This window comes from Macrosteles quadrilineatus, unplaced genomic scaffold (genome assembly GCF_028750875.1).
Source record: "Macrosteles quadrilineatus isolate MER2022 unplaced genomic scaffold, UCM_ALF_1.0 Scaffold_2__2_contigs__length_208266976, whole genome shotgun sequence".
Taxonomy (NCBI): Eukaryota; Metazoa; Arthropoda; class Insecta; order Hemiptera; family Cicadellidae; genus Macrosteles; species Macrosteles quadrilineatus.
This window is the reverse complement of record NW_026542595.1, coordinates 134412381-134434308: the sequence shown is the minus strand read 5'-3', so window position 1 is coordinate 134434308 and position 21928 is coordinate 134412381. Positions and strand designations below refer to the sequence as shown.

General features: G+C 34.7%; 1 protein-coding gene across 3 annotated transcripts in view; it reads left to right on the top strand.

Annotated features, from left to right (window-relative positions):
• The window catches only part of LOC128986284 (homeobox protein vnd-like), a 40407-nt gene extending 19267 nt beyond the window's left edge, over positions 1-21140 (top strand). Inside the window, exons 1-6 of one of the 3 annotated variants that reach the window (XM_054406561.1) lie at positions 4501-5331; positions 11200-11321; positions 13847-13951; positions 18329-18543; positions 19714-19841; positions 20646-21140. In XM_054406561.1, coding sequence (XP_054262536.1) covers positions 5192-5331; positions 11200-11321; positions 13847-13951; positions 18329-18543; positions 19714-19841; positions 20646-20847 — 912 coding nt within the window. In that variant the 5' untranslated portion in view covers positions 4501-5191 and the 3' untranslated portion in view covers positions 20848-21140. Of the gene's footprint in view, positions 1-4500; positions 5332-11199; positions 11322-13846; positions 13952-18328; positions 18544-19713; positions 19842-20645 lie in introns of those variants that run through there. The other 2 variants (XM_054406563.1, XM_054406562.1) reach the window with 2 other exon arrangements.
• Positions 21141-21928: the final 788 nt, after the last annotated feature.

Below are 21928 nucleotides of genomic sequence, written 5' to 3'. Positions count from 1 at the left end.
TTTTTATTGTGCGTTTATTCTTACCTTTAATCGCCTTTTAAAAGCTTTTTGCAAGGGAACGGTCCGATTCTATTTCACTCTGTGATACTTCCTTGCACCATTTACGTTTCAAACAAAACATTTAAAAATAAAAATACCCCCACCGTAGCAAACCTGCCGTCCAAGCGAATTTCCATTTGCCTGGATTGATTTTCAATTAAATCTATTTAAATAACATTAGGTTTAACGAGTACCTAGGTTTGCTGCTACAACAGAACTGATAAAGTGTGTTTTTAGTAAAATATTAATAGCTTGTTATAAAGTAAATAAATTTGGCAGCTTTGATCAAAATATATCAACAAACAAGCAAACTATAACATTTTACAATATTCTCCTTTAAAATAACGTGGAATTGTAATAATACAATTATTTAAATTTTCTCCGTAACTAAACCGTACAACAACACTTTTATATACTGAATTGTTTGTTTTTTAAGCTCTACAAAACGGTCTAGAGAGAAATTGGGAAATTTTGTGTTTTGATGATAAAAATGAGAAAAAATGTTATCCAATGAAAACCCCCCGTAAAACCTCGTTCCCATGGTCCGATCATGCTGGTTTGCGAACTCATCCAAGTTCATCGCGCCTTACACCTTCAAACCAAATTTTAGTAAAATCTGACAAAAATTGCTCAAGTTATCGCGTTTACGGACACACATACAACTCTATATATATGTGTATAAAAATTTGATCGAATTGTGTTTTTGGCCTCTGGAGACATCAAAATAAAAAAAGTAAATCGGTCCCGTTCCTAGGTCTTACCGTGCCACCTACGGTAATAGCTACTTCCTATAGGGAAATTCAAATTGAAATTAATTTATTAGGGAAATTGATAAGAATGAAACTTATATCAGTAATTTAACCCTTTAACCGCGTCCAAGAGTTCGCATGAGTTGAAAATGTGAGACATATTATGTAATAATTGAAAAAAATAAATTTAGGCTAGTTATATGTATTTAATTTAAATACATATGTGTATTCTAAAGAATTTTTTTTTATAAAACTTCACCGATATTTTAGAATTTTATTTTCAAAAAACTTTGGTGAAGTCTTTATCTAAAATTTTATTTTACTCAATATTACCAGTTCTTAATGAAGAAGACGTTTTTTGTATTGACTAGACTTGCGCTGAATCGGTGTTATTGTTGATTTGGTTTTTAATAGACTTTGTAGTACTAGGTGAATAGTAATAGAATTACTAGGTGGAATCTGAAACTATTTGTAGATGGAATAAATCGCTTTCAAGTAATGTATAGCTTTGAAAAATAACTGAATTCTCGATTTATTTATTTACAGTGTGGCTTTAAGCCTAAAAGAGGTACCAATATGGCCATCTCTGAATTTGTTAAAAGATGTATCTATGGGCTGGATGGTAAGAACACTGTGTTTGGTAGCTTCTATGATATGTCAAAAGCTTTTGACACTATCTCACATGCTGTTTTGTTGCACAAACTTAAATTTTACAGTTTTGACGACTTAACCATTGATTTGGTGAAATCTTTCCTGACTGAGAGACTACAAGCAGTGTATTATAATGGCTGTTTTCCCATTATTTAGGTGTAAGAACTGGTGTCCCACAGGGCTCAATTATGGGTCCTGTCTTTTTTATTGTATATCTGAATGACTTATCTTTTGCTGTTAATAATGACCATGTTAATTTTTTTTTGTTTGCTGATGATTTGACTGTTCAAATTTTCAATGTAATGATGTCTTATTTGCAAAAAATGTTCTAATCAAGGTTAATGATATTGTTAAGGACTGGTCAGCTGCAAATTCACTTTGTCTTAATGAACAGAAAACTCAAAATTTGGAATTTTGTTTGAGGTCATATGCAAATGAGAGTATTAATTCTGTTAAGTTTTTAGGAATTCTTCCTCAAAGCAATGTAAAATGGGACAAACTTACCGTAATGTTATGCAGTAAATTACCCAAGGGAACTTTTATGTTGATTAGGCTAAGATCGATTGTGTCAACGGATATTCTCATTACAGTTTACTATGCCTACCTTCTTAGCTATATATTATGGAATTATTGTATGGTTAAATGACACTAATGTTACGGAATTGTTAATTGAACAAAAGCGTGCTATTAAAGTCATAGCAAATGATGACATGAGGACTCACAGTAAGCCATTGATTAGAAAATTCAATATACTCACTGTACCTGCAATTTATATTTTAGAATGTCTGTTGTTTATTAAAAGATATTTACATACTATAACTAAAAATAAAAATGTTCATAACTATTTCACTAGAAACTGTAACTCACTTAGAATTTCCCAGTGTAATTAACAAATTACTCTGAATTGTTTTGTTGAAATAGGAAAACAACTGTATAATTCTCTACCCTCTTATTATAATTTAGAATTTAACTGTTTTAAGAGGAACGTTAAGCACTTTTTGATTAGTATTAGTCCATATGACATAATTGAGTTTTTCCTTAATGTTAATGACCATGTATAGTAGGCCTATAACTAAAAATGCCTGTGAGTATCTGTGGACTGTTTTATAGTTGTATTTATTATAACTAGTTGACACTGCTATGCATTGTAAAATGTTCTGGCAATAAAGATTTGATTTGATTTTATAGTAGAACATTCTACAACAGAAACAAACCCCTCTTCTACTGTAAGAGGTCAATCTTTTTTTTTTTTTAAGACAATGTGGTCTGTGCTTTCCTTGGATTCCGAACCACTGGGTCACGATATTATCAGATAAATAATAGTTATTGTTGATCAATTGATTGGCGGGATTCTCATCCCGAGCTCCCATCGACTGCCGGGATCTTACCGCTAGACCAACAGCACGTCCTGCTTCAGTAAAGGGTTAAAATCGTTTAAAATACAATACGTATTCATTCAATTACTACCCTTCAATTCATGGTAATTAAATAAAGGAATTTTAACATAATTAATAGATTACTAGTTGTTGCTTGGAAATTCACTGTGAATAAAATCAAATATAATATGTACGATTTCTTGAAATATCTTCTCACCAGAAATACCAACATATCTGATGAGCACAAATTGTATAGACTAGGAAACGTGTTGTAATACAACACTGTAGTAATATTTAGAAGGTTCTTTATGCCGTAACCGTTAATGTAGTTAATGTAGTGTAATGTAGTTTTATTGTAAAAATTGACTTGTTTTTTAAAATAATGACGAGAATAATAATTTAGTTAGAATAGACAGTATTGTGTATTGTGCAAAGTGATTGTGTTTTGTGAAATAATGAAGAGAATTTATATTTTACTTAGAATCCCAAATGTTTTATAAACTATTTAAATATAATGAATAAAGTACACACGTGTCCCTTTCCATTTCCGGGTTTAATTAACTTGCCTCAATAATTAATTTAAGTTGTTCATGAATATTAGTGTTATTCATGAATGAGTTTAATTGTTATATGATTTTGTAAAATCAATAACCCTTAACGTTATATAATTTTTTTTATCACTCGTTTGTTACTGTAAAATAATATATAAGTGATGTGATTTATTTTAAAATATACTTATTGTGATAATAAGGTATAAAGCTAAATTTTGAAATACTGTAATGGTGACTATGTTTTTTTTTTACTGGAAAAAGTGTAAAAAATATACCATTACAGAACTAACTAGACCTATCAATTTTCTTCAAACATTTATTAGATATCCGATAGACCTGTCAGATAATTTCAGGACTTGTTTTACAGCTTAAGCTTATTCAATTCAACCAATCACATGCGCATTAAAATATTTCTGCTGTGTTACACAGAAAAAAATTTAAGGGATTTGACTAAATTGGTAAACTGGTGGCTTTTACTAGCAAAGTTTAATTTTCATTTCTGGATGACTAATTGCTTAACCACTGCATAAGTGGTTTGTCCTTTATTCTGAAATTAAAAAATAGCTACTAAAAATGTTACAACAATCAAATGAACATCGTTTGCTTAAGTTAGGCCTACTTACATGTTATTTTCCATGATTATGGACAACACTCAAAAGGTTTTAGAATGAAGATTTCTTTACACTTTATAAATACATCCCCATTTTATCAAACTATATGCTCAGATTAGAATCTGCAAATACGTAAATGTATTCAGGAATAAAGTAATGAAAAGTCAAAATCACATTATTTAATTAAGCTTAAAAATTGGACATGATTAACAAGTAAATGCACAAATTTCTATAATCCGATTATACTGTACATATCAATATTACCAAAAGTTCCACCACAATTTCAAGACCATTAAAAAAAAAAACATAATTTTTCACTTACAGTACACACGATTACGATAATTCAACCACATGTACGATTCGGATTAAAACCGTTCTTGCAAAATGAGTTATTTCACATACCCATTAATTTAGAATTCCACCACATCAACTACACGTAAAAAAGCTGTCCTACGAGAAAAATATGTTTCCATACCGATTAATTTAGAATTTTACAAGAAGAATTCAAACCCGTCGCGAAAAAGTTTGTTTGCAGCTTTCAACTTTTGTTTGCAACAGCCTAAACGCCGGGGAAGTACTCCACGAGACGATAAAACAATCGTTATCACATGACCGATAATTTGTGGCCCGTCCAACTGAAATATCACCGCTCACTTAGAACCACACAGCACATAATCGAACGCCACAATACCCCGCGAACAATAAGGGTGCACGTGTGACTCCAGCCAATCCTAGCACCCCACAGGGAGCCAATGGCGTGACGCCGCCGTCGCGTTCCCATTGGCCGCCCGCTAGCCCCTCCCTCGCCCATTGGCGGCCACAAGTGGTAACAGGAGAAGGTTTCGAGTTTTCCAAATTCAAGTGTGGAGGGTGCTAGTGCTCAAGTGGAGCCGAGTGGCCGACAAACACTCCTCTGGGACGTTTCAATTACAATTTGCATTTTGGAACCGGTTAGAAGTTTGAGAAAGTTCGAAGTACACGGGGTTGAAAGTAAAATAGTTTGTGGCAGTGTTGAATTTTAACTAAATTCAAGAACTTCGGACCTGTGAAGGCGACTGTGTTTTCCGTGGTTTGAGCGGGAAGTTTCAACGGTTGGAATAGGTGAAAAGTGGTTGTGCTGAATTTTAGGACGCTGTGGACTCTTTTTTATGTGGTACTGAGTTTGAACGACCATGAAGTGATAGTGTTAGTGACATTCCCAAGTGTTAGTGATCATGACGGACTCCACGAAGGCCCGTGCCCCCCGTGTTCCCCACACGCCGTTGCTGTGGTGCCCCACGTTGTTACCCCCTTGGTGTTCGTTTCTACCAGCCGCATGGTGTAACCCTGCCGCAATACGGTCTGCCTTCCCTGGGTATGTATTTCTATATGATGTTTATTTCCATTCTAGTAACTAGAATATAAATGGGCTAAATATTTGGCTAAAGGTTTCTTCAAGAAGAGAGGGAATAAAGTATCATGCGTGATTCAAACAAAAAAACCCTATTTTACTACATAAACCTTTTTATATGTCAATACATTGCCTTCATTGGGTGTTTATTTACCTATATCATTGTATATTTGCTTTGCACTAACTGAATTTATGAATGGGCTAAATTTTTCCAATGTTAGTTCGAGAGACAAGTGAAAAATTGTTAAAAAAATTTACAAATTGTGAATATTTGTATTGTTAATATTTTTGTTACTATTGATATTGTTACTACTGTGGTTATTGTTCACTATTTGTACAACTTTTACTATTTTGTTTCCTGTAATTTCAAGTTGTAAATGTTTTTCATTGTAAAGTGGCTATGCCGTTGGGAAATAAAATAAATAAATAAAAACGTATTATCCAAGATCCAACCCGAAAGGTATTAAGTAATAAAAGGTCCAAACACGATTTAATCAAAAGGGCGCAATTTATCGTGCATATATTAGATAATGTTTTTTTAATTCATTTTTAAACCAATCACACATTGGGGATGATCTATGTGGACAGTGTTGATTTTACCGTTAATTATTCGTTTTAAACATTTAAATGCGTTCAAGGAATACGAACTTAGTGCAATAAACCATCGATTATTGCAGTATACATTAAATTCTAACATGTAAATTACCAAACAAGCTTGTTTCATTGTTATAATGAAATAATTTGGATGTGAGACCTTTTCTCGTCGAGACTGAGGCTGAATTTCAATAGTAAACGTAAATACAATTATTGAGTCTTATATACTAGGTGAAACAAAATGTAACATACTTGACCTAAAGCAGAAAGCCTTATTTTTTCAATAGTATAATTTTTGTTTGATAAAATCCAGATAATCTGTAATCGTTTTAATTAATTATGTGTAAACTGTCTTACAGACTCGCACATAGGAGTACAGAGATTAAATTTAAAACGATTTTATGTTTTAGGTATTAATGTATGGAATCTAGTATTTACAGTAAAATAATTTACAGCAAATTTAATATAAGAATAATATACAAAGAAGTTTATAAGAATTAGACATGTTATGATATACTTTATGTTAAATAGGTTGGGATTAAAAACCGATTGGTGGCCATCGTATAAAATATTATAATCGAACGAAAACAATAAAACGATTATACGAAATACAGAATTATTATTTAGACTAATATAAACTTTTAAAAGTGGAAGGTTTTTGTAAAAAATACGTTTAACGTCTAAAGATACTTACACTCTTTCAAAAGGCTACTTAAACACAATTGAATACAACAATACCACCACCTTTTATTCTTAAAGTAGATATAAAATATAGATTGTTATTTATATTCAACATATTTATTCATATCGCAAAAAATTGGTTTAACAATTATAATTTCAACTAAAGTACCATTCATGGATAGATAAAAAACACAATTTTAAGCTGTGAATGTAGTTATACATAAAATATGGATTTACAGTAATACTGCGTTAATTTAAATTCAAATGCAGTATACTGTTATGTGAAAATATTTTTTGAACTTGGTAATTTTCTGTAATGTATTCAAAACAAGTCGGATTCCCTAATACATGTATACAACTCTTTCTCTACCTAAGCCACGCGCGTTGTAGTCTCCGTTACTACAATGCTTGACGTTTATTTATTTATCAAGATGTAATAATTATTGTATAACTTACAAATCTGGTATTTTATCCGTATTCCTTTTAATAGTAGGACTACCGCGTTTTGATTGAAATAAAACCGGGCCAAACTGTAATAGTCATTAAACATATAAATGTAATTTCATTCTAATAATGACGATTTAGTTTTCTTGTGGCTTAAGTTGTAACTGAGTATACCACCTGAACAAATAAAAAAATTCAGTTGATTTTTCCTCCTTTAAATCGATATTCTAAAACATGTTTGCTGGCTACTGTTAGCCTATATATTTTGTTATAACCCCTAAAGACAATTTTAAGCTTAAGTGTGAAAGTACCTTCATTGGGAATCTGATCTTTTATTCTGTTTACTGCTGTAAATTTTAATAAAGTATGTAAATGTAGTAGTTTTTAAAGTCAGTGGGCTGATAATATTTTTCAAACACTAACCTCTCTCCTAAATATCGAATTCTGATATTGAGCCATTCTGCGTTCATCGTAGATAAAGTAGTACGTATATTTACTACGCACAGTGTTATGCAAAAACGTTTTAACATGTGTTCCATAGCGCCATACACTTCCATTATTAGTCAATGTACATCAACACTATTTAGTATTTTGGATAAAGTTGCTATTTAAATATAAAAGACAAAAACAACTACGAATTATACAACAAAAATACAAATGTATGAACACACAAACTACAATAGTAGGGTAAATAAAATAACACATTATTGACACCAATATTAAATGGCCAAAAGATTCACAGGAACTTAAAAAATGAAAGCCAAAATTTGTTGTAAAAAACGTGAGTTTCTTTTATACTTTATTGCTTTTACAATCGACATAAACTATACCATGGATCGGTCCCCCGTTACTGAAAACTTAACACAGTGAGTAAAAATAAATAAATAAAAAAAAAAGGTTAAACACATTAATTAGCAAACAGCACAAACTTAAGTTTAGCAATCAAATCATCCATATAAATTGATTGAAATATAAATTACGCTTAATTTATTTATTTATTTATTCATACCAACGGTCAAACCAATACATAAATATGACAAAATTTTATAGACTTAAACAGTATATTCCAAAAAGATTTAAATTTCAGGCCATCCCTTTCAAAACGAAAAAATTGCCTAATCTTACAAATAAATTATTCTCATTCAGACACTTACAGAATGAATCTATAAAACCTACTGGTCGTTATGCCAGTCCCCATATAGCCCTCCTTCAAAACGGAAACATGTAAAAGGGATCACCAGATCTTTCAAACAAATTACTCTCATTCAAAAACTTCCTTAATTAATCTTCAATAACATATAATATATCCTAAATAGTTCACATTGTGAAAATAAATATAAATGTAAATTGATCTTCCGATCTTATAAAATTAATCAACCTAATTCAAAACATTTAAGAATGAATCATTTTACAATCTACTCCACCGTTCGTTATCCCAGTTATCTAATAACTATTCAAACATCTGACATAAAAACGAATAAATGTAAAATGGACAGTCAGATCTTACAAACTGCCCTCCAAAAATGAATGTTTTACAATCTACTCCACGTTCGTTATCCTAATTCCAACCTAGTTCTCCAAAATTAACTTTTCCACCCCCAGACCTGAAAACGAAAAAAATATCATCAGCTCTTTCAAACAACCTGCCTTCCTTCACAAACTTCAAGAATGAATCTTAACAATGAACTCCACGGTCATTATCCTAGTTCCCACCTAGTTCTCTAAACTCAACCTTTCCACCCTCTGACCTGTAAACGAAAAAGTCATCAGCTCTTTCAAACAAATTGCCCTCATTCACAAACTTCAAAGATGAATCTTTTACAACCTACTCCACCGGTCACCCTAGTTCTCCAAAATCTAATCTTCAACCCTGTGACTTGAACACGAAAAGAATGTAATATGGATAGCTCTTGCGAAAAACCTGCCCTCATTCACTTCAAGAATAGATCTTTTACAAGGTACTCCACGGTCGTTATCCTAGTTCCCACCAAGTTCTCCAAACTCCACTGTTCATCCCTTTGTATCGCCAGGGACGTGCCGTTCCACAGCCTCCTCGTTTACGTCGCAGGTTCTAGTGGAGGTAACCTGTCCATAAATCCTATTAGAAAGTAAATTGGTTCCCAAAAGTCGCTACTTGAAACACCTGAGTAATCCTCGGGCCCACGTCCCTCGCACGTCTGCACCATTGTAACTCTCGGACAAGTGGCTGTAAATTGTAAACTAGCTGGGGCAAAAAACACTTTGACACCTCCCGCTACTCACCCTCTGGGGGATGATAGTGGTGCAATTAATGTTTGGCAATGTGTTCCGTTATATACAAAGCTAAAAAGTCTGAATATTCGACAGAAATCAGAAATTTACATCAGTGCTATCTGTGGTTGGCACTTAAACTATACGTCCATTTCAACAACTGGCTACAACTTTGACATTGGGGATGGAGTGTCTAATTTAACTTAATTAACACTTGCAAAATTAATTAATTGTATACATAACTGTATATACGCTTTACTCGTGTTTTGCAACGTACAATGAAGTTCTGAAAAGCTACTGATAAAACCAAGCTAGGCTGAAAATACTTTTAATTCCAGCCAGTTTGGTGCACACAATGGAAAATGATACACTGGGTACAAGGGTGTAATTATTATTAAGTAACGTAATGTGTTCCTTTTAACATAATTATAATTATTAGCTTTACTCGTGCTCTGCAATAGGTGATATGATAATGATAAAATAATGTATTGTATGTACGAAACAAATAAGGATAGGTAAATCAAGTCAGGACGACCTGTGTATTAGAGAACTGTCAGCAAAAGCCATACGATATCTGTGCATTAGTCGTGTGTGGCGGGCGGTGCTCACATTAGGGTTGTGAGTATTTGTGTAATGGTCGCGTGAGACATACGTCACGCCCTTGTATGTAGCCTCACACCATCTCACTTACACACAAACACTCGTCTTCTCTCTCACTCACTCATGCACTATAACAATTCGCGATATTATGTGGGAACTGTTCGTATATTACGACTAAGTGAAATAAGTTTAAATTACTCGATTACCCAAGAACAAACGACGGTGAAAAAAATAGGACCTTTGGGGACGGTGGCACTGCTAGGAAGTCATATTATTTAAATCAGGAGGGATGGGCAAAAAATATTAAAGTATTCAGGTTGAAAGTAATAGCTTTCAGCTATTTAAAATTTGCATGAGGACTACTGCAATTTCTCTGAGTATTTGCTAACCTAAGGAAACAAATGTTAAAATCCTCAGTCTCCGGAAATTTACAAATATATAAGGACTACTGCAGTTTCTGAAGTCATGTGCTTCCAACACGAGGAATAGGTTCAAACACTTCTGTCTCCAAAGTCCAGCTCTTTGCAATTTTTTATGATTACTGTGTTTTCCAAAGTTATAAGCTTCCATCAAGGATAATAGTTTGTAGATCCTTTTCACAAACTTGTAACGAATTTAAAATAATGGTTGTCTGGTTGTTTGAGCATTTCATAAATCAGTAAAGACTACTCTAGTTTTTTTAACGCTACACTACACTTTTTTAACGAACTTCCCACGCAACGATTTAGTCCAGAAAGAAGCTGTTTACCGCCAGCTTTATCAAATGGGGGTTTCATTACGTTGTGACTGTACTGTCACCGGACACCAACCACCTCATTATATTTGGCAATGAGTGGTTACAAACTAAAAAATTATGAGTAGTAATTGTTAGTCCTTTTAGTAGGTGGGGAGAAGGATTTGTACAGATTTTTATTGATAAGTTATCTTAGAGTAGTAAGGCGTAAAATATCGTACGTCACTCGTCCAAAATGTGTTCACCGTACTCGTATGGTAAATGCCACAATTGTATGGGAACGACCACACTTGTCCGGTAAACACTTATTTTCGGGACTAGTGACGTAATATGTGTACTATTACAGAATAAAGAAGTGTAGACTATTAATTAATTGTAGGATATTCATATTTAACTTGTAAAATCCAGCTTATTGAAAATACTAAATCGACAGAGAATTGAATAATCTCAGCGTGATACAGAGGGCACTTTTTATTTATATATTATGTACGTTTTATAAAACACTCATTGACAAGTCATTTCTGATGCAGGTTGCTGGACATGAAAATGGCTCCTCAAGCACGACCTTCTGGCTTCCACATCTGCGACATCCTCGACCTCAACGATGGCAAAGTCACCCCTGGCCAAGAGCCACTTCCACCCCAGACCTCAGGTAAGGAACTGTAACACAGTGCTATTAAGATCCATGCGTTAGCCCCAGAGCTGAAATATAACAAAAATGGGATTTACCCTCGTTAACAGCTCAACATTTGCGGTTACGACCGTTTTAGCATCCAATATTTATCTTCAGACAGGTTAGGATCTCTGCTGAAGCAACGTTAAACACAAAACACGAAACGTTATTAAATATTACGACGGCCCTGAAGGGACATTCTGTTTCTTTTTGTCTTCATCATCATCATCATTTCATCATCATTTTTATTAAACGGCAAACACCATTTTACAAGTGGGTTTAACAAGATTACATTATACATTGTGCATTATACATACATACCAACAACGACAGAGCCATTTGAAAATGAGCGAAAAACAGTTTCCAGCATAAACAAAAAAACAATAAGACAATCGATAGAAAAATCAACAATAAATAACAATAAAAATAAATAACAATATAAATAAATAACAATAAAATACATAACAATATAAATAAGTAACAATCCCGTTATATTACAAATTATTATATTACAAGATATTAATATTCGAGAAGATAATCAATCAACAATAGAAATAACACAAATGATTGAAAGGAATATATCATTAAAAACTATAGAAAACAACAACAAGGAGTAACAACAATTGATAAAGATTTTTAAAAAAGTAACAGGGATTAAAATATTAAGAATGAAAACGATACAGTGATAAATCTCAGACAAAAAGAAAAACTTGAATTGACAGAATAATATTGCTTGGCAGTTGGCACTTCCTCTCACTGATTGTGTGGCCCTTTAGAGGCACCACCAAAAACACACTCACTTCACTGCACATGTGGCACTTGAAGTGTAGCCCTCTAGAGGCACCACCAAAAGCACAAAGACTAAAGCTGGATCTGGTCAGCAGCCCACTTAAACACTACTCTCCTAAAGAGTGGCAAGGAAGGCCCGAAGAACTCAAGTTGAGCTGCATTTCCCAGACGAAGTAAACGGGGAACTGTGCTATGGTAAGCGTAGGCAGTTGGCTGGTGATGCTTGGAGAAGGGTCGAGATCTCCGGGTGGAGACTGGGACATGAAAGTTAATCAGTTCAAGAAATTCAGGACTGTCCACCTGACCATTGATGATCTTGAAGAGTAGTCTTTCATTCTACTTCGACTTTTATCTCGAAGTACTTCGACTTTTTTCTCGAAGTACTTCGACTTTATTCTCGAATATGCTTATTATAGTTTGTTATAACGAAGTGACTATTCGCACGTCAAAATCACTGTCAAAATGCTCCACAGCCCGTTCCCGTTCCAGTTTTCTGTTACAGTTCCAGTATTACAAAATAATGCAACGGGAACTTTCAGAACGTTCAGTTTCAGTTACTGTACTTCTAAGTTATAGGCCTAAGAAGCCTTGAAACGTTCAAGAACAATCGATATAGCCAGAAAGAAAGGTGTCAAAAGAAAAACACATAAGTTATAATTTGAAATATTATCAATTGACTTACAGATGCATACACAGTGGTACAAGGAAAAGTACAAGCTCGGCAAAGCGTATTAGTAATTAGCTGTATTAGTAATTTCTTTATTTAATGTATTATTTCTCTTCCCGCTTCCGCTGTCGCTATAAGATGGTAAAAATGGCTGGCCGACAGTGACAGAGGTCATAGTCAGAGACAGAGAAAGAAGTCTGAAGTTTGACAGAAACAGAACATTAGAACAGAACAGAATCAGCGAGCACATAATAATAATAATAATAATATTTTGTTATGTGTTCGCTGAACAGAATGAACTAGCTCAGTGGAATGAACCAATGAACGTATTTGTATTGAAGTTGAGTTGAGGTTAGACTAGACTAGAAATGTCGAAGTACTTCGAGAAAAAAGACGAAGTACTTCGAGAAAAAAGTCGAAGTAGAATGAAAGACAAAAAGAAACAGAATGTCCCTTCAGGGCCGTCGTACAATATACAAAACATTAAAGTGAGTGATTTTTACGTTCTAATCTTGTTTAAACGGATATTACTTTATACCTAAAAAGTAAGTATATATCTACAAATCTTGAACTTATAAAGACGTAGTAAACACCTTATAAACACGGGTTTTGTAATTTTTCTTAGTATATGACAAACAAATTAGTTATTGTTTTAGGCCTACACTTATTTCGTTTATCTGTCTACCACATGCAATTTTGTACTGTCTCAACCACTTTTAAGAGAAACCCTTTCATCTCTCATTCAGACTAAGATGCTAACCACTATTATTCCATTCACAAAATTTAGATGGTTTAAAGGGAAATTCCCCTACCATATTTTTGCGTAATGTAAGTTACAGCTAATTGATGTTTTGATAAACCTCAGCTTTTTAACTACTGTTTTAAAATGAGGATCAAGTGGAGGGAGTAGATTTCTTCCCCTAAACAGCCTAAATTTTGTGAACGGTCTATAGTAGGCCAGAAACACGCCCCAAAGACAACTTTTCAAGACAAAAATACAGAGATACTCTTCACTACTACAACTACAGTCGTATTGTTAATGTTGCAGGGCCCGAGTTGACGACTCTCACACCCCACGGTCTGTTGTTCTCCAACCCCCAGCTCCCAGAGTCCATCCCGCCCCACTGGCCCACGTCGCTGACGGAACTCAGGGGTGAGTACCTCCCCTAGCTACAGCACCCTGCATCCCACACACTCCCGGTGTTTACACGATTGATGTACGATCGTAACTGGGCCAACGTTTGCTCAAGCTTGATAAATGAATTTCAACTGTTTGCGCGGGAAGAGCGGTGAGAATGGCGGGAAGAATGATTGACGTTTTTTGGAGGGAAATGCTTTTACAAAGATATTATTTATGAGTTTTACTGTGGAATAATGTAATTAATTTTCCTATTATGAGTTGTAAAATTTTTAATTGAATGTTATTTTGTAGGAAGATCTTTCTTACTTTTTACCTCTTATTCATTTATGAAAGTTAAATAGCCAGATTCATTGAATCGACATTTGAAATGGGGTTTTCGAGAATTATATTTAGGGTGGATATAATTTTTTCTTGATTTTGTTTCTTGAAATCGTGATCAATAAGGTAACATAAAATTTTGTTGAGCTCTTCCTTAGTGAATTGAAGGATTCGTTGATTATAATTGTAGTAAAGTATAAAAACCCATGTATTCAGTTTTAAATAAGTCTAAAATGTCAAATGAAACAATGCATCTTCTAGCAAAGTTAGCTTCTAAAAAAAGTGAACTTTAATATACAGAATACGAATATTTTAAGCTATTTCGATCTTCGTCATTGAAAAGCGTATGGACAAAATATTAGAATACTGTAGCTAAATATTAGCTTTGAATGCATGTACACAATCGTGAACTATATAACCATCTCCTTGTAAAATTAAAAAAGGTCTATCCCACCGAGCAGCGATAGTGTTCAATACAGTATTCAATGCAGTATAAAAATTGTTCAAACATGCCAATGTGAAAAGGCGTTTAGTTTCACTAAAACAACTTTATTACTATCAACCATCACAGTGCGACTAAAGGGACACGTCGGCCTTGACAGTAACAAGAACCTCAAAAACAAGACTACAAGATCGCACCATTCATCCGAAACTCATCTCAATCCACACTTGGCTTAAAATACCTTCGTATGGTCACCATTTCAGTTAAAAGTATTAAAATATTAAAAGAGAAAATAGAAAACTTCTCCAAAAAGTCTATGTCCTATATGAAAAGCTGACTATTGAGATAACTTATCTATACAAATCAAATGCTTATACCAAAGTTCAACCCACTCTTCAAGAAACTCCTTTAAATTAAACGACCCATTATTCTGCGATCACGTGATTTAAATGACCGAGTGACGTTTCTCGTGATGTTGACCCAAACGAGGCATGAAATCCAACTCAATCGATGGCAAGGGGCGGTGGTAACTCAAGCTAACTCTTTCATCAGTCTCTCATAAACTGAATTGATCAAGGCATTAATGAGCCCAAGGGCTTTATTAAAATCGGGCGGGTCCCAAAATGGCGGCCCTGAGCACTTACCCTTTCACACGAGTAGCAGCCGGTCGACACCCTACTCGCACAAAGACAAATTCATTTATTACTCATATGTAAATCGACACTTCAAAATGAAACCAGATGTTCGCATGAGTTGTGGTACTTGTTACGGTTTTTGTGTTTGGGATTTCATCGTTAGACTCCAATATTCAAAAGGGGTTGTCGAGTTTTGTTCGTTTAGTTTTGGCTCAATTTTAATCAGTCTCTGTGATTCTAGCAAAACCCTATGTGAAATGATAGATAATTAAATACGTTTCAACAATACTGCAACGTTACATTTTACTTGCTCAGTTAATTGTGAAATGAAGAAATAACCGAACACGGCAACACAGTGGTTCGACCGGACTGCACCATCCTTCCATTGGTCACCATTGGTTTGCCATGACTTACGGTACACCATATGGATACTTCGCTGCCTTTAGATTACCTCACAGATAAGTAAGTATTCTATGATGACGGAAAGCTGAGGCTAAAAGTAAAAGAAGAAAACAATTAAATATTTTGTGGAATACGTTCTCGACTAATGATTAGAAGGTCGTACATTGGACCCTAACATAAGGTTGCTTTAGGTTTATTCGAAACCAAGTCCTAGTTGTATGAATGATTCTGGTTTAATTACCTGAACCAAGTCGAAATGAAGGCTATCATCTGATTTATTAATAAACATCCCTTCTTTAATACTCTTCGCCTTACTACAGACTGGTGTTTCAGCGTTGAAGTAAATCCAACCCAATATAACTTACGAAAACTTTCTATCCCAGCGATGAAAACTGGATAAGAATGGGTGTATAATTCCCCCACAATTACAGTTCTCCATATCGGCGGTCTCTGATGTGATATCGATCCTTAGAAGACACGCTACGGCTTCAACTGAGTGCCTACCTAGTCACGACTGGGTGCTAAAGTGTTCTAATGATTTGAGTGCAGTTAAGTGTATTCATTTGTAATCAGATAGTGTTAGCACGCACATGCATTTAAACTGTGTAAATCACTTCACTATTGTTGCAAATAAAGGGACGAAACTGGAAAACGTTTTGTTTTTTTCCACATATTCATCAAGCATTCTTGTGCAAATGTTTACTAAAAAAAACTTAATATTATTTTTTTGTTTACTAGAAAAAAATATATTCAAGAAGATAACATTTATCAGTACGTATGGGTTATTTTCGTTCCTTCGTCACTTTATAATTATTTTCTTAGGCTCCAAAATTTTTATCCAAATATTTCTTTTACAGTACTTACTTCATCCATCGAATTTGTTCTGTTCTCAATTAATTCATCCTACTTCGATTTAAATAGAAAGTAAGGCTATGTTAGGGTGAATATTTAGCTTTTTCTTCTTGATAATTTATTGTTTATCGGATGCTGCAAATTTCAAGAAATTTACCTTTAAGGTTTGTTTGGTTCAAAAGCTGGTTTATTAAAGTAAAAACAGTAATTATTGAAATGACATACTGCGTCTGATAATCTATTCTATAGTACGGTGGCGAGGGCTATAGTACGTTAATTTTCACATGAAAAATATCTACAGCTTTGGGATACTTTCATGATTTAATCTGAAATGTTCATCATAAAAGGTAGGTTAGAGGTTCGGGTTTATTTTCTGTACGTACGGGTTCATTCCCTAGCATTCAATAAAATCTTCGGGGTTTGTATGGCTTTACCTAGCGCGTTGGACTTTCCACCTTGACTAGCTTAGACACTACATCCTAACATGTGTTATTCCATCCATGGTAAAAGCTAAATTTGAACCCGACAAAGATCCCTCCCCCGGCTAGCCACTGTGTAAAACACGATTTCATCGACAGACGATTACGTCCGGGTCGCCACCTTTGTCGGGAGCGTCTCATTGTACCGAATGGATACCAGATTAGAAGAAAATAAGGAGATGGCGAACTAGATTGATGCGGCAGATGTCTATATAGATTACAGGGCAACAATGAGGTGTGCAGATGCACAATGGTAGATCAGCAGCCGGCAGCAGCCCCAATGGTGGGGGTATTGTGTACCTCTCATGGTGGATTACATGGGGCAAAATGTCGGTCGTGACAATTGTCAGGGACAATTACTGAGGGGGAGTTGTCGGTTGTGGGAAATGTAATTAGAGTTCACAATTTGGAGGTAGTTAAGGGTGATACTGCTGCGTATGAGTTCTTGTAGAAACTGAAGACAGTTTCATGATTGTGTCCAGTGTTCAGGACATTGGTTAAAACAGCTTGAAAAATATTTGACCAAACAAAATGATATATTTAAAACTATTTATCACGGTTTCTTTTAGTCTGGTGTTAAAACCTGAGAGTAAAGTACATACCGTAAAACTTACTCTAAAATAGGAGAAAATAATTTAGTACACATCATCGCCCTCCAACTTCACCGGACAAAAAGTACGAATCAAAATAGGCTTCATAGCAATAGTATGACAAATCCATTTATTTAGAAACTATTCTTCTTCTCTTGATATTATAGCTAAAGAGGAAAGGCAAGAATGTTAAACTTATTAAATCAGTTATAGACAGACATTTGGCTACAGCGCACTCCAATTTTACTTGACAAGAAACACATAAAACAGGCCTCACGTTTTACAATAGCAATTAATTGTCAATGCTGATACTATTGCAGTCTTCATACTATTTTCATTTATTTACTTAAGTTCGTCAACATATATTTACATTAAATATTAAATGAAGGTGATAAACATCCTTCCGTGCTTTTAATCGTTTATAGTATAATTATTTATCATCATACACCCTTTTTAATTCAAAGATGCAAGTGCAATCAGGTACAAATGTTCATACAATCTTCTAAAAAAGACTATGAAGTATATTGTGTGCTGGCAAAGGTTTCCTAAAGTAAAAGTTCACACTACCGTGTAACCAAATCCCAAAACTCACTCACTCTAAAACTCAACAGTTTCACTTACTTTCTCCAAAGCAGACCTTTAATAATTTTAAAACCTCATCTCGTTTTCAGGATTAAGCGGACCTCAGCAACAAGCGTCCCCCGACAGCACCTCCGCCTCAGCCACGGAAGGCACGGACTCCGGCAGCACCTCGCTGGTCCATGACCCCCAGGAGTTGGAGGACGAGGGTGACGATGGCCACGAGAGCGATCACTCCAGAGGTGACCACAGTCAGCCACCCGGCCAGGGGCACAAGAAGAGGAAGCGGCGAGTGCTCTTCAGCAAGGTAAACTTTTGAAAACCACTGTTCTACTCCTTGGCTGCGCACTAGATTTATGAAATTCTTATTTTAGGAAGAGTAAGACAATCATTAACAAATCGCAAGCACGTAAAATGACTAGAATTTTCAAAGCAGAGAGGATAACATACAGAAATTGTGACCCTATTGATAAAATATACTATTATTCACCTAATAACTCTCTCAAACAAATATAATGTTTTACAAATTATATGGGTACTTGCATTATTCGTTTTTGTAATTTTTTAGTTTTTTTTATCGAACCCTATAGAAATGCACAACTTACGCACGGATCCCCTTTCACATATATACACTAATATACTATTCACACAGAACATGTTCTAATGATACGATAGTATTTTTTATCAAGACTGTTTTCTTCCTCGAAATCAGCAGACGAATTTTCAAAACGGCTAAAATCAGTAAATTGACGTCTAATGTCCTTGCTTTTTACACTGATAATTACTTTTAACTATCCTTGAGCATACTTTTTTCCTGTAACACATGTATTAAGCAGCCATTATTAGTTAAGTATGACGAAAACTCAAATTCTTGATTGAGAATTTTTATCTTGATGTTTGATATTAACAATAGACTCAAGCCTTACGTGCAAATAGTTTTACTGCAATTTCCCTGTATCAATTGGCAGAGTTGACGAATCGTTATTTCTGATACTACATATCCTAGATATCTTTGCTTTTCACTGATACACACTAGTTATATCAGACAGACCGTCCATCAGAATGACATATGACATGCTTGAGTGCTTGTCTTGTTATCTCTGTTTAAATAAAGCAAAACAACCACCTTTTCTTTGTGTACACGCTTATGGTGTAATTTATCAATATTGTTTGTGTTATATAGGAATAAGATGCAATATAACTATTTTCATGGCATAACAACGCTGAATACCAAACTCTGCTTTAGAATACGAAGAGTCTCGTCTGTTTTAAGAACGATAAGTTAACCATTGATTGTTTTCTCTACTATTCCAAAATCAAACCACAAAACATCCTAAATAATATAGGAAGATCTAACAGACCTAGAGCATATTTATGCACTCAAAATGTAAAGCTCAAGGTTGACACATAATTTGATTGATAATTTTATATTTTAAACGCTTTAGAACATTTTGTTTATGATGAGTAATGTTTTCAGGCACAAACATACGAGCTGGAGAGGAGGTTTCGACAGCAACGCTACCTGTCGGCGCCGGAGAGAGAACACCTAGCCTCCATCATACATCTCACACCTACACAAGTCAAGATCTGGTTCCAGAACCACAGGTAATTGAATATTTAAGATTGATAGCTTTGAATCAAGTTTATATTCTCCTATAAATTGTCTTGTTTTAAAATATGCCTTTAATCGTCGGTCTTGGTATGGTTGTGTATCGAAGGATATAGTTACCAATAACAGCAATTTTGAAGTAGTTAAAAAATAGCACGTTTCAAATAAAAAAAAAAAATACTTGTAATTTATTAAAGGGATTATTTTATATTTTTTTATAGTATATCTGTGTGTTGACATTTTATACAGTTCCAGAATGTTCACATATTATGACTAAAAATGAGCACTTGTTTTTTAACCAAAGTGTTTGATTAATGTTGTATAGGTATATAGGTTAAATGCTAGAATCTATGTTATCAAGCTAGAGGGTCTAGCATTCGCGATTGGGACTTAGGTAAACCCACCAATCACTATTGTCGGGACCACGTAAGTTTGCAGTTTAGGGAGGAGCCCATTGACCATATGGTTTTGAATGAACCAATGAGAACCGTGCGATGTTGCCAAATCTAATAATACCAGCTGATTTGAAAATATTGCTGAGTATATTTTAATTAGTGTTGTCAACGGGCGATGTGGCAACGTCGCACTAGCCTTGTCTTGTGATTGGCTTCCACCAACTGCAAACTTACGTGGTCCCGACAATAGTGGTTTATATCTATGTGGTAATGCATCGACCCTCTCGACCTAGTCTGGAATTAGTGTAAACTGTTTCAGACTAAAGTATAACGTCCTAGGATAAGGATTCATGTAAATGAATGACATGTGAGAATTCAAAGTTCTAACATCACTATATTCTCTAGGTACAAGACCAAAAGAGCACAGCAAGAGAAGGGGATGCACATCGACCCTCACGGCGGCTCCTCCCTACCATCCCCTAGGAGAGTGGCTGTCCCAGTTCTGGTGAGGGATGGTAAACCTTGCACATCCCAGGGGAAACCCAACGATCCTCTGGTGTTACCTTCTTATCAGCATCCCCTCATGCCGCAGCAACGGTGGTGGTAGGCGAGGCTTGGCCTGAACCGAGCGAGGTACAGGCTACATAGGCAAAACCAGTGAAGGACAGGCTTCATGGTAACATCACTAGTGAAGGACAAGCTTCATAGCAACATGTACGTGATGGGCTACATAGGCAAAAAACACGAGGGGCTACAAGCAACAGTGTAATATTGTGTGCAGTACAGGTCCAGACAATTATCAGATCTAGTTCCTGCTTTGATGCATTGACTTTGGATAACAAGAGATCATTCTTATTGGTAGCCTACGGAGAGGTGCCAATTTTGCGTGTTTTGAGATACGAGAGGATAAGAATATACTGACGTGAACCAAGGCCACACTAAAAAAAAACAGGCCGTAATGCTCGTCAAGCATGACGTTACGATAGAAGACGGCTATGACGTATAAGTACTTATTGATTTATTTTCCAATGAAAGATTAAAACAAGCAGCTGATCACAAACGGCTAAATTGCGTCATTGCCGTCTTCTATCGTGACGTCATGCTTGACGAGCATTGGGTGAACTGGACGAATTTTTGCAAGATTTATACACCCATTTAAATCTTGCAGAAATCCGTTTAGGTGTGTTTTCCATCCGTGTTCCAATTTGTTTGTTGTTCAAAAAAGTCGCAAAAGTCTAAAACAGTATATATTTCTTCACCACACATTATATTAAGCTCTAATTATTTACAACCAAAACATAGTACTGTGACTATTTGTTTCCTAATACATTTTACACCGTTTGTACATTTTATGTGGTACTAAAAATTATTGTGTTAATTTTAAACCGTTAATTAAGAGTGTACTTAACGATAACTTTCAATTAGTTTTGTATCAAAGTTCTTGTAGCACACCAAAATTGGGTGTGCCTGTAACGATGTGAATGTTTCTCTTTGTATCTCAAGTCAATGTAAGATTAAAAGTTATCGGTTTAGGGCATGGATAGTGAATAGGCCCGTTTTTAGATGCTGGCCGTTTTATATTGCTCTTGGTTCAAATAATCATTTTTTTTTTATAGAATGAGTGATTCAAACTAATAATGTAACATGTAACTATTACAAACAATAGCTGAGGTATTATAGCCTTAATT